Source organism: Culicoides brevitarsis, chromosome 3, assembly GCF_036172545.1.
Source record: "Culicoides brevitarsis isolate CSIRO-B50_1 chromosome 3, AGI_CSIRO_Cbre_v1, whole genome shotgun sequence".
NCBI classification, from domain to species: Eukaryota; Metazoa; Arthropoda; class Insecta; order Diptera; family Ceratopogonidae; genus Culicoides; species Culicoides brevitarsis.
Genome location: NC_087087.1, coordinates 27,945,944 through 27,958,115, shown reverse-complemented (window position 1 = coordinate 27,958,115; position 12,172 = coordinate 27,945,944). Strand labels below are relative to the sequence as shown.

At 33.6% G+C, this 12,172-nt stretch overlaps 2 protein-coding genes across 3 annotated transcripts; one reads left to right on the top strand and one right to left on the bottom strand.

Annotated features, from left to right (window-relative positions):
• Window positions 1-4,206: 4,206 nt before the first annotated feature.
• On the bottom strand, window positions 4,207-9,525 carry LOC134835079 (mucin-2). 2 transcript variants are annotated; one of them, XM_063849934.1, is made up of 5 exons: window positions 9,407-9,525; window positions 9,160-9,279; window positions 7,828-9,063; window positions 6,045-6,308; window positions 4,207-5,824 (listed from the first exon to the last, which is right to left on the bottom strand). In XM_063849934.1, the coding sequence occupies exons 2-5, from the start codon at window positions 9,272-9,274 to the stop codon at window positions 4,608-4,610; spliced, it is 2,832 nt and encodes a 943-aa protein (XP_063706004.1). In that variant the 5' UTR covers window positions 9,275-9,279; window positions 9,407-9,525; the 3' UTR covers window positions 4,207-4,607. The 2 variants fall into 2 exon arrangements, with proteins under 2 accessions (XP_063706004.1, XP_063706005.1); XM_063849935.1 differs by lacking the exon at window positions 6,045-6,308.
• Window positions 9,526-9,597: 72 nt separating this feature from the next.
• LOC134834167 (beclin 1-associated autophagy-related key regulator) lies at window positions 9,598-11,326 on the top strand. The gene is made up of 2 exons (XM_063848735.1): window positions 9,598-9,751; window positions 9,816-11,326. The coding sequence occupies exon 2, from the start codon at window positions 9,823-9,825 to the stop codon at window positions 11,194-11,196; it is 1,374 nt and encodes a 457-aa protein (XP_063704805.1). The 5' UTR covers window positions 9,598-9,751; window positions 9,816-9,822; the 3' UTR covers window positions 11,197-11,326.
• Window positions 11,327-12,172: the final 846 nt, after the last annotated feature.

Here is a 12,172-nt window from a genome sequence, read left to right as displayed (position 1 = left end):
GTCTTTTTAAAGATGTTAGCAAAAAAAATTTCAGCCAAAATCCTCTTATTATGAGGGCTCATGTACCCATTTTTGAAGATTGAGTTAGATCACCGTTCTCCGTCTCAAATTGAAGGTTTTGTCTTTAGAAACAACTTTTGTTTTGGACTTTTTCTAAATTTTACGTTTCCGATGTACAGGAGCTTTTTAAAGATGTTAGCAAAAAAAATTTCAGCCAAAATCCTCTTATTATGAGGGCTCATGTACCCATTTTTGAAGATTGAGTTAGATCACCGTTCTCCGTCTCAAATTGAAGGTTTTGTCTTTAGAAACAACTTTTGTTTTGGACTTTTTCTAAATTTTGCGTTTCCGATGTACAGGAGCTTTTTAAAGATGTTAGCAAAAAAAATTGATCAAAAAAAATTTCAGCCAAAATCCTCTTATTATGAGGGCTCATGTACCCATTTTTGAAGATTGAGTTAGATCACCGTTCTCCGTCTCAAATTGAAGGTTTTGTCTTTAGAAACAACTTTTGTTTTGGACTTTTTCTAAATTTTGCGTTTCCGATGTACAGGAGCTTTTTAAAGATGTTAGCAAAAAAAAATTCAGCCAAAATCCTCTTATTATGAGGGCTCATGTACCCATTTTTGAAGATTGAGTTAGATCACCGTTCTCCGTCTCAAATTGAAGGTTTTGTCTTTAGAAACAACTTTTGTTTTGGACTTTTTCTAAATTTTGCGTTTCCGATGTACAGGAGCCTTTTAAAGATGTTACAAAAAAAATTTCAGCCAAAATCCTCTTATTATGAGGGCTCATGTACCCATTTTTGAAGATTGAGTTAGATCACCGTTCTCCGTCTCAAATTGAAGGTTTTGTCTTTAGAAACAACTTTTGTTTTGGACTTTTTCTAAATTTTGCGTTTCCGATGTACAGGAGCCGTTTAAAGATGTTAGCAAAAAAAATTTCAGCCAAAATCCTCTTATTATGAGGGCTCATGTACCCATTTTTGAAAATTGAGTTAGATCACCGTTCTCCGTCTCAAATTGAAGGTTTTGTCTTTAGAAACAACTTTTGTTTTGGACTTTTTCTAAATTTTACGTTTCCGATGTACAGGAGCTTTTTAAAGATGTTAGCAAAAAAAATTTCAGCCAAAATCCTCTTATTATGAGGGCTCATGTACCCATTTTTGAAGATTGAGTTAGATCACCGTTCTCCGTCTCAAATTGAAGGTTTTGTCTTTAGAAACAACTTTTGTTTTGGACTTTTTCTAAATTTTGCGTTTCCGATGTACAGGAGCTTTTTAAAGATGTTAGCAAAAAAAAATTGATGAAAAAAAAATTTCAGCCAAAATCCTCTTATTATGAGGGCTCATGTACCCATTTTTGAAGATTGAGTTAGATCACCGTTCTCCGTCTCAAATTGAAGGTTTTGTCTTTAGAAACAACTTTTGTTTTGGACTTTTTCTAAATTTTACGTTTCCGATGTACAGGAGCTTTTTAAAGATGTTAGCAAAAAAAATTGAATCTTTAGAAACAAAAAAATTTCCGAGTACAGGAGCTTTTTATGTTAAAATCCTCTTATTATGAGGGCTCATGTACCCATTTTTGAAGATTGAGTTAGATCACCGTTCTCCGTCTCAAATTGAAGGTTTTGTCTTTAGAAACAACTTTTGTTTTGGACTTTTTCTAAATTTTGCGTTTCCGATGTACAGGAGCTTTTTAAAAAGATGTTGAGGGCTTATGTAAATTTTTGAAAAATTTCAGTTCTCCGTCTCAAATTGAAGGTTTTGTCTTTAGAAACAACTTTTGTTTTGGACTTTTTCTAAATTTTGCGTTTCCGATGTACAGGAGCTTTTTAAAGATGTTAGCAAAAAAAATTTCAGCCAAAATCCTCTTATTATGAGGGCTCATGTACCCATTTTTGGAAATTGAGCTAGATCACCGTTCTCCGTCTCAAATTGAAGGTTTTGTCTTTAGAAACAACTTTTGTTTTGGACTTTTTCTAAATTTTGCGTTTCCGATGTACAGGAGCTTTTTAAAGATGTTAGCAAAAAAAATTTCAGCCAAAATCCTCTTATTATGAGGGCTCATGTACCAATTTTTGAAAATTGAGTTAGATCACCGTTCTCCGTCTCAAATTGAAGGTTTTGTCTTTAGAAACAACTTTTGTTTTGGACTTTTTCTAAATTTTACGTTTCCGATGTACAGGAGCTTTTTAAAGATGTTAGCAAAAAAAATTTCAGCCAAAATCCTCTTATTATGAGGGCTTATGTACCAATTTTTGAAAATTGAGTTAGATCACCGTTCTCCGTCTCAAATTGAAGGTTTTGTCTTTAGAAACAACTTTTGTTTTGGACTTTTTCTAAATTTTGCGTTTCCGATGTACAGGAGCTTTTTAAAGATGTTAGCAAAAAAAATTGATGAAAAAAAATTTCAGCCAAAATCCTCTTATTATGAGGGCTCATGTACCCATTTTTGAAAATTGAGTTAGATCACCGTTCTCCGTCTCAAATTGAAGGTTTTGTCTTTAGAAACAACTTTTGTTTTGGACTTTTTCTAAATTTTACGTTTCCGATGTACAGGAGCTTTTTAAAGATGTTAGCAAAAAAAATTGATCAAAAAAAATTTCAGCCAAAATCCTCTTATTATGAGGGCTTATGTACCAATTTTTGAAAATTGAGTTAGATCACCGTTCTCCGTCTCAAATTGAAGGTTTTGTCTTTAGAAACAACTTTTGTTTTGGACTTTTTCTAAATTTTGCGTTTCCGATGTACAGGAGCTTTTTAAAGATGTTAGCAAAAAAAATTTCAGCCAAAATCCTCTTATTATGAGGGCTCATGTACCCATTTTTGAAGATTGAGTTAGATCACCGTTCTCCGTCTCAAATTGAAGGTTTTGTCTTTAGAAACAACTTTTGTTTTGGACTTTTTCTAAATTTTGCGTTTCCGATGTACAGGAGCCTTTTAAAGATGTTACAAAAAAAATTTCAGCCAAAATCCTCTTATTATGAGGGCTTATGTACCAATTTTTGAAAATTGAGTTAGATCACCGTTCTCCGTCTCAAATTGAAGGTTTTGTCTTTAGAAACAACTTTTGTTTTGGACTTTTTCTAAATTTTGCGTTTCCGATGTACAGGAGCTTTTTAAAGATGTTAGCAAAAAAAATTTCAGCCAAAATCCTCTTATTATGAGGGCTCATGTACCCATTTTTGAAGATTGAGTTAGATCACCGTTCTCCGTCTCAAATTGAAGGTTTTGTCTTTAGAAACAACTTTTGTTTTGGACTTTTTCTAAATTTTACGTTTTCGATGTACAGGAGCCATTTAAGGATGTTAGCGAAAAAAATTGATCAAAAAAAAAATTCACATTGATTTTCTATGGAATTAAATCAAAATCTTAAGTATTAAGTTTATTTTAAATATTTTCAATGGAAAAAAGTTTTTTATTGTCTAAAATATCATGAATAATAAAGGCTCTGTTTATCTAAAAATCTGATTTTTTTTATGATTTTCATCAAATTTTTAGCTTAAGGCCGCTTCAAATGAAAATCAAAAATAAAGTCCGATGCCCCATTTTAAAAGCCGAAAATCCAATGGGGCAAAATAAAAAAAAATTAAAAATTTAACCAAAAATGACCGTTTTTGGGTGTATTTTCATAATTTTTCAAGAAAATTTCCAAAAAATTTTTAAAAAATTTTCAATTTATTCTAATTTTTGTTTTGGAAATCATATTTTATCATAAATTTTCTTCTCTAAAAATATTTTTCATAAAATTATTAAATTTTTTTTTTCAAAATTTTTTGACAGTTATTTTTTATGAAATTTTTTCTTAAATTTTTAATATGAAATGTTCTGAAATCTATTTTAAATAAGCAAATTTCAAAAAAAAATAGTAAAAAAACATCAAAAATATTATTTAACGCTCAAAAATTGATAATATTTTGTTATTTGATATGAAAATAGTATTTCAAAAAAATTTTTTTTTATTTTGCACCCTCCCCTTTTATTTCCAAAAATTTTGGACTTTATTTTTGATTTTCATTTGGAGCGGCCTAAGATGAAAAAAAAGAAAGCATTGAAAAAAAAAATTCGTCAAACGCCTTCCCATGAAGCAACGCCCTGGGAAATAACACATCAAATTCTCGAAAATTCATTCGATGATCCAAAAATAAAAGCCTTCATGAGTTCCATTGATGAAAAAAGATCAACTTTCTGTGTTCAATATATTTTAATCCGTAAAATAATAATTGGAATGTATCATAAATTGCCTCATAATTTAATTATCTACTTTTTTTTTATTTTTTTCAGTATTAAGCAGTCGTTCAACATCATTGTATTTACAATTTAAAGGTGATTTTTTTTAACAATAAGCTTCTTTTTTTCTGTTTTCACTACAAAACAGAGGGATTAACTTTTTAACATATGTTCCTAAGTAAAACTTTTTTAAAAAATAATTCTAACAAAAAATTGATTGTAACAATCTCAATAATTCTTTCTCATCATGAAAAAACGGTGCAAAACGAAATCCGGGAGTAAAAAAGCGTAATTTTAAGTACTTTTTGACATCAAGCGACGCGTTTTACATGCGAACATTACTCGCTGTCGTCACTTGCGCCGCATGCCTTAACAATCATTTCCGCATCATGCGGTTCGGGCCATTCACAAAGGCGGACTTTTGCGACTGAATAAAGTTCATTTCGGGCAACGTTTGTCCCTGGCTGATGTGACTAATGGCAGTGCCGCCCGTACTCGTGCTCCATGGCATGTAGTTGCCCTGATTGTTCCAATTTTGCTTTTGCGTGGCACGATGATGGTTCGCAATAATGGGACTCATCATGGAGGCACCCGAGGATGCTGGCGTCGTGAATACGAAATCGGACCAGTCGTCGTCATGATTGCTTGTCGTCGTCGTCGGAGGTGGTGGTTTTTGTGGCATTTGAGCACTCGTAAAGTCAGACCATTCGTCGTCGTCATTGTTGTTTGTCGTTGCTGGGGTCGTGGATGTCGTCGTTTGTCCTTTACTCCGTGCAAAAGCCTCAATTCTGAGCATTTCATCGTCATCCGGTTCAGGTAACGTGATGTTATTTGCGGTTTTCATCAAGTGAACTGGCGACAAAGGCAGCGGATTCAACATTGACGTGACAGGCTTTGGTTTAATCGGTTCCGGAATCACAGTATGAGTCACGGGAGCTGCTTGGAAATCACTAAAATCATCATCTTCCTCATTTTTCGTGTCTTTTTCGCCCATATCTGTGGGTGACGTACCAAAAATCGGAAAGTTTCGTGAATTTTTTTCCGGTTTCAGCGATATTTTAGTCGAAAAGTCCTCAATTAGCTCGGGTTCAAGTGTCGGAGATGTCACAGCGGAAGGCGTTAATGTCGGTTGACTCACACTGAAATGACTTAAATGGACGGAATCGCTGATAATACTGCTGCCAATGCCACTGATGCTGCTGATACAATCGCTCGTGATGCTTTTGTCGAGTTTATATTCGACGTCGTGATATTCCTTCACCGTTTGTGTCGCAGATTCGCGATCTACGGACTGCGAAATGGCGTTTGTACATTTTTCCGGGGTGAAAATGTGCGTTTCCGGTAGCGTGATGGTACGCACACTCATGCCATATGTCGGGGACAAGGGGGTTGGTTGCTGCGACGATGCTTCGGACGACGATTTGAAGGAGTAATTGCTGTCGGAATAATGCGTCGTGCCTGTGGTTGAAATTTCATCCATGATACTTGAGGGTGCCGTGGAGGGAATTACCGCAGAAACTTTTTCCTCATCGACGAGAGGCGACTCGAGGGGTTTTGCTGCTGCTGATGCGTTTGCAGGGATTTGAGACGAACCTAAAAAAATGAAAATTCATTAAAAATATTTTTTTTTAAATCCAAAGTAAGCAAAAATTTAAAAAAAATCAAAAATTACCACATTTTTTCTTCGAAATGCGGTAAAAATTAAAAAAAAAATCATGAAATTTTTTTTTCATTTCATAAAAGCTCAAAATAAGCCACGAAAGCAACGGAAGAGAAAAAAAAGTACTACAGAGAGATTTTTTCCTCTACTTACTATCTTCCCAATACCGAGCAATCGTTTCCAAATGTTGCCCAACGAAGGTGCGGTGGTGCGAATTGTAAGAATGATAAAAGTTTTTATTGATTGATTTCGTGTGATGTTGTTGGTAGTTGTGATGTGATGAAATCGAAGATGAGGAGATCGATGATGACGATGGCGATGCGGCAAAGTAAGAAGAAGAAGGGGAATTTGAATTTTTGAATTTAGTAGGAGCCATCACAGTTGCCTCAAGTTCATCCAATAACAAGGTGTGAGACACTAAACAGTGAACACACACACAAGAACGCAAGAAAAAGGAGGAAAAGTAACGGAAAAGAAGAAAATTTTGAATAAAATATGTGACTTTTTTGTTTAAAAAACACACACAGACGTTGTAACTAAAGAAAAGCTTCTGATCAAAAAACGGAAGATACAAAAACTTACAACATAAAAAAAGGAAAGTGTCTTGCGCACATGCAATAATTTTTAATATTCTGATCGCCGTGCAACTTATTTAAAGGTGTCTCTGTGCAGCAGTGATGGCAAAAAGGGATTTAAAAATATTTTTGGCCCTTTTTAATTTTTTTTTAGAAATTTTCATACAATTTTTTTAAAATATAAAAAAATTAAATTTAAGTTAAAAATTTTTTTAAAATTTATTTTAATATTCTTCTTATTTTGAAATATTTTTTTAATTTTTTTTTATGATTTTTAATTTTTAATTAAAAAAAATACTTTAAGTTCATAACATTTTATATCAAAGTGATAAAATAATTTTTAATTAAAATAATTTGATAAATAAAAAAATTTGGAAAATTTTTATAAAAAAAATAATTACAAAATAAAAATTAAATTAAACTCATTTTTTTTTTTAATTAATTTGATTTTTTTTTTAAATTAATTTAATTTTTTTTTTAAATTTTTATAACTTATTTTTAATTTTGTATTAAAATAAATCTTTTAAATTCATCAAATTTTATATTAAAGTAATCAAATAATTTAAAAAATAATTATATTCGAGAAATTTTCTTAAAAAAATTTTTAATTATAAAAAAATAAATATAAATTAAGTTAAATAATTTAATTTTTTTAAAGAAATAAATATTTTTAATTTTGTTTATTATAAAATTGCATAGAAAAAATGCAAAAAAAAACCTCTTTGTGATTTATTTGAAATTTTAATATTTAAAAAAATAATATTTTTTTTTTAAATTTTTAATAAAAGCAAGAATTGAACAATTTTTAGCGAAATACAAAATTTTTAAAATAACAATTTTTTAAAATTATTTATAAAATGATGAAAAATGTTTTTTTTTTATAAAAATTTTTCATTGAAATTAAAAAAAAAATGTAAGAAAATATTTGAAATTTTTAAATATAAATTTTTTAGTTTTTTTTTTTAATTTATTTTTTAAAAAATTGTTAGGTAAAAAATACATTTAGATGTAATTTTTCGATGCAAAATTTTAGAATTTAGCAAAATTTTGACTTTTGTTATGATATTTCCAAATTTCAAATAATTAAAAATTATTTTAAAAAATACTTTTTAATTAAAATTTGTTTAAAAAACACAAAAAAATTTGATTCTCTTATTTCAAAAAAATTTTTTTTAAATTTTTCGAAACTTCTGCCAATTATAAATCACAAAAATATTCTTTTTTCCGCCACTGCTGCACAGATAATGCCGTAAAATTGACGTCATATGGTTGCAAAAGTGATCAAAATACATTTTTAATTGGATTATTGCGAAAAAACGGAACACGACAGCCAAGAAAAGACATAATTTATGGACACTTACCGTCTAATGGGTTCACCAAGCCTGCCGTTGACCAATCAAACTGCGCTACAGGTACCGCATCCGACGCCTTAGCATCACACGGCTTGGTATTTGTGGAAGCACTTGTGGGTTGCAGCAACGGTTGCGGCTGAATCGGATCAAAACTCAAATTCGCAGCAAATCGCGGCATACCGGGATTCCATTTCATGCCAAAAAGCACATTTTTCGCATCGATTCCAATGGATTCCATCAACGTTCGACTCGTAACTGAATTTGCGTATTTGTAGCTGAGTGCACGTGACATCTCAATGTCTTTCAAATTGCTCGTAATTGAATTTTTCTCGAAGGAAATCGCCGCGAAACGTGCATTTTGGTCGATTTCCATGGATTGACTAGACGCCGGGAACATTAAATCGATGGTTTTTGTGAATGTCTCGAGTGTCAGGGATGGTAACGTGCTTTCTGCCACGACGGGAGGCGTTTCGATTGGATGTTGTGGCATCGTTACCGGAGCAGTGTTCGTCTGAAAGTCACTAAAATCCCCGAAATCGTCGTCGTCGTCAATTTCCGCGGGAGGAGTTATCACAGTTTTTGCTGCTGGAACACATTCAGCCGTACTAAAGTTCTGAAAATTGTCAAAATCGTCGTCGTCATCCATTTTTGGGGGGTCCTCGATGTGAATTGTCGTCGGGGGCACTGAAAAATCTTGAAAATTACTAAAATCCACGTCGAAAGTAGGATCATCGTTCGTTGTAACAGCAGCAGATTCGCCCCAATGATCGATTTGCAGCTCATCCTTGTCAGGAGGCACACTTTGAAAGTCCGTAAAGTCGTCAAAAACTTGCGAATCGCGTTTTTGAGCAGCATCTTCCTGAGTTTTTTCCGGTAATTGACAGATTTCGCCATTTTCGCCGCCCTCAATGTGTCGGTCAATGTTACTGCCGTCATGCATCACGGCAAAATCTTGCGGTGACGTCGTCTGTGAAGCGTCAACACTTTCAAGGACACAGTCCGTCGCTTGCGATTTCACCGTGAAATCATTTTCGCACGATGCTGACGTAATTTTCAAGTCGCTCGACAAGTTTAGCGACGGCGGACTATCCAAATCGAGCTTTTGCATGTCGTCGCCCGCGAACTCGAGTGTCATTTGGTCCGTGCCATCGGGCGGCGAGCGATTTCCCAAATACGGCAAGGGTGTGTCATCGTCATTTTTTGTTGGTACTTCGAATTTCTTTGGACTTGGCATCACATCGACATCTGAAAATTGCAGAAAAAAATTGTTGGAAGGTGAAAAGTCAAGAACATGACACGCGAAAATGTCACGTAAGTAAAGGGAAAAAAATCAATGCATACCATAATCGTCTGCGATCCCGTCGTAGTCCACGTAATCGTCGTCGGGAATGTTGCTGAAGTCATCGATTGGCGGCGGGGTGTCGCACAGCACAGGCAACGGAGGTAAATTCGACATTTTCTCTGCAAAATTGAAAAAAATTGTTAATGAAAAATTTTTTTTTTAGTGTGGGTGCTTCTTTTGTTTCACAAATTTTCCAATTTCGTCAAAAAATTGAAGAAAAATTTTTAATAACCGCTTGAAACTCACCTCAAAGCACGTTTTTCCGATATTTTTAATCAACTTGCTGCCAGATTTACTGCGAAAAACGTGAAAAACTCCCTTTACCAATTTCCAATTTGAATTTTCTTGTTGTTGTCATCCGCGATCGAAGGCATTCAACTGTCGAAATGACGTTCCGGAGGCACACATGTATCAAACAGCTGAGAGCTGGAAGGCAAACAAGAAAGAAATCCAAACAAAGAACAAGTAATTCGCGTATTTTTGTTAATTTTCGAACAAATTCTCACCAAAAGTGTCACAAAAGCGTCCTTTTTGTGTTTGAAACTACTTTTTCCCACGTAAATGCTCATGAGCACTTGAAAATTCTGTTAGGTGAGTAAGACGCATTTCATGACTCAACTTGTTTTCACTTTTACAATTTCCTTAATTTTTGTAGATGGGCGATGGAAGATGAGGAAGCGTGCCCCGTAAACTTCAATATCGTGCCCGATGAGCCAATAAACACGAAATTCGGGTATTGTCGCTTCTGTCATGGTTGCAGGTCGAAATTTTGCTGCACAAAATGCGTTCAAGCTGGAAATTTTATCCATTCCACGAGCTTCATCAAGGAGAGTTTGGTGGAAAAACAAATCCGATTAGCGAATTTGCGCAAGGCACTCACTCTGCTAGACGAAAAAGCTGACATTGTCTTCACCAAAAGGAAGCAATACGAGGATTTAGCGTGTTCCATCGAAACGCGGAAGAAAAATATCGAAAATTTGAGACTTTTGATCAAGGAGAAGAGAGAAAGTATCGCTGCTGATAAGGAAATTAATGAAAAATTGACGAAAGAAAATGCAAATAAGAGTTATTTCATGCCGCGGTATGGCGAAAAGGTCAAAAGACTCGAGGATTATGTCTTAAGCAAGATTGATGAAGTGACGGCGGCACGAAGGAAGCACACGGAGCAATTCGCCGAGCTGCAAATGGTTGTGCGAAACAATATTGAGGCGATTTGCAAGTATATTTTCCCCATCAAACACATTGCGGGTCCTCAGGATTTGCGTCAAGACACGGAAAATGTCATTTCTGAAGCGACTCACACGGTTTGCGTCAAAGGATCGTGGCAGCTGCAAGACAGCGGATGCACATCGTGTTACATAATCGTGGCGCCGCATCTCTCCTCCGACGGCGACTATAATATTTACAACGATTGGGTGCTCACGAACAAAGACGCCATCCCGACGTCATCCAGCAACAATTTGCAATCCGAAACGACGACAATCGGCAATTCGGCATATCGCATCTCAGCTGCCCTCACGTATACGGCGCAACTCGTGCAACTACTTTCCTTCTATCTGGACACGCGCCTTCCCTACAAACTGAATTTTTGTGATTTTTGCAAAGTGAACATGTCCGAGAAGATGTTCAACTACAAAGTGCAGCGTCTCAACGCCAACATCCTCCATTTGTGTTACACGCAAAAGATGAAACTGCCCCAACTTCATCCGTCGCATACTTTGGAGAATTTGTACAAACTTTTGTACACAAATGCGTCAAATCTCGGGTATCGCGGCTTTGTCGAAGTCGTTAATTGCATGCAAGATCACGAAAATCACCAATTCGCGAAGCAATTGCATCAGAATCAAACGCACAGTAGTTTCGATAGTGACACTGAGGACTCGGATGAGGCGGCGCTCACACACGAATGGGAATCTGTGCCGCATAACGTCTTTGAGGGAGCCACGGGACACAATTTGCATGCGATTCCGCAACAAGCACCGACGATGCCCGCTAGTTTTGTCACGTCTTTTACGTCAATGTTCCGATGGAAGTAATTTATTTAATTTTTTTTTTATGAATGACCTTTAGAGTAGCGAGAGAGAATTTATTTATGACGATGATAGATGATGAATAGTATATTTTAAGGAGAATATATAACGAATGTTCTGTGAAAAAAAGAGATTAGATGCAATTAATAAAAAAATAAATGATTTTATGCTTTTTAAATGATTTTTTTATTTACTCGCGAATTTTTTTTTGATAATTTTTCGTATTACGATGAAAAGGTCAAATTTACTGGAATTTTTAATTGATAAAAATTATGAAATCGCCGGGCAATTAAAAATATATAAATTTTATAATTAAATCAAAAAAAAAAAAATATTCAATTTTCAAGTGCAATTTGAGTACAAATTGATAAAATATTGGTTAAAAAAAATATATATAAAATTTATTTTTTTTTAAATTTAATTTTCTAAATAAAATTTAATTTTTAGAATTTAATTTTAAAAATTAGAAAAATTGTGCATTTTTAACATTTTTTCTTTAATAATGGATAATGATTTTTTTCATAAAAATTCTAAAAAAATTACATTTTTTATTTTTTTTTTTAATTTAGGCCATTAAATTTAATTATTTCGCTTTATGTCACCCCCCCCCCCCTCCGATTTTGCCGAAAAAATTCAGGAGGAAAAATAAAATGAATAGAAAAAAAAATTATCGTCTAGTAAACATTAAAATTTTATTAGATATGAACTTAACTTGCTTTAAAAACGCATCGAAAATTTGATAAAAAAATTTTTGAGTCACGTGACCAAATTTTTTATTTTTTCTTAAATTTTTAATTTGTTGATTAAAGTTCAAAAACGTCAAAAAAGTAGTAAAAAAATTAGGTAAATAATTTTTTATTTCATTTTTTTTTTTTGCTACACAGGTTGAAATTTTTTTGATTGATAACGGTTATAAATTTTTTCAAAATTTAAAAAAACAAATCAGTCGTCATTTGAATGTCTTTGAAAAAAGTCGAAAAAA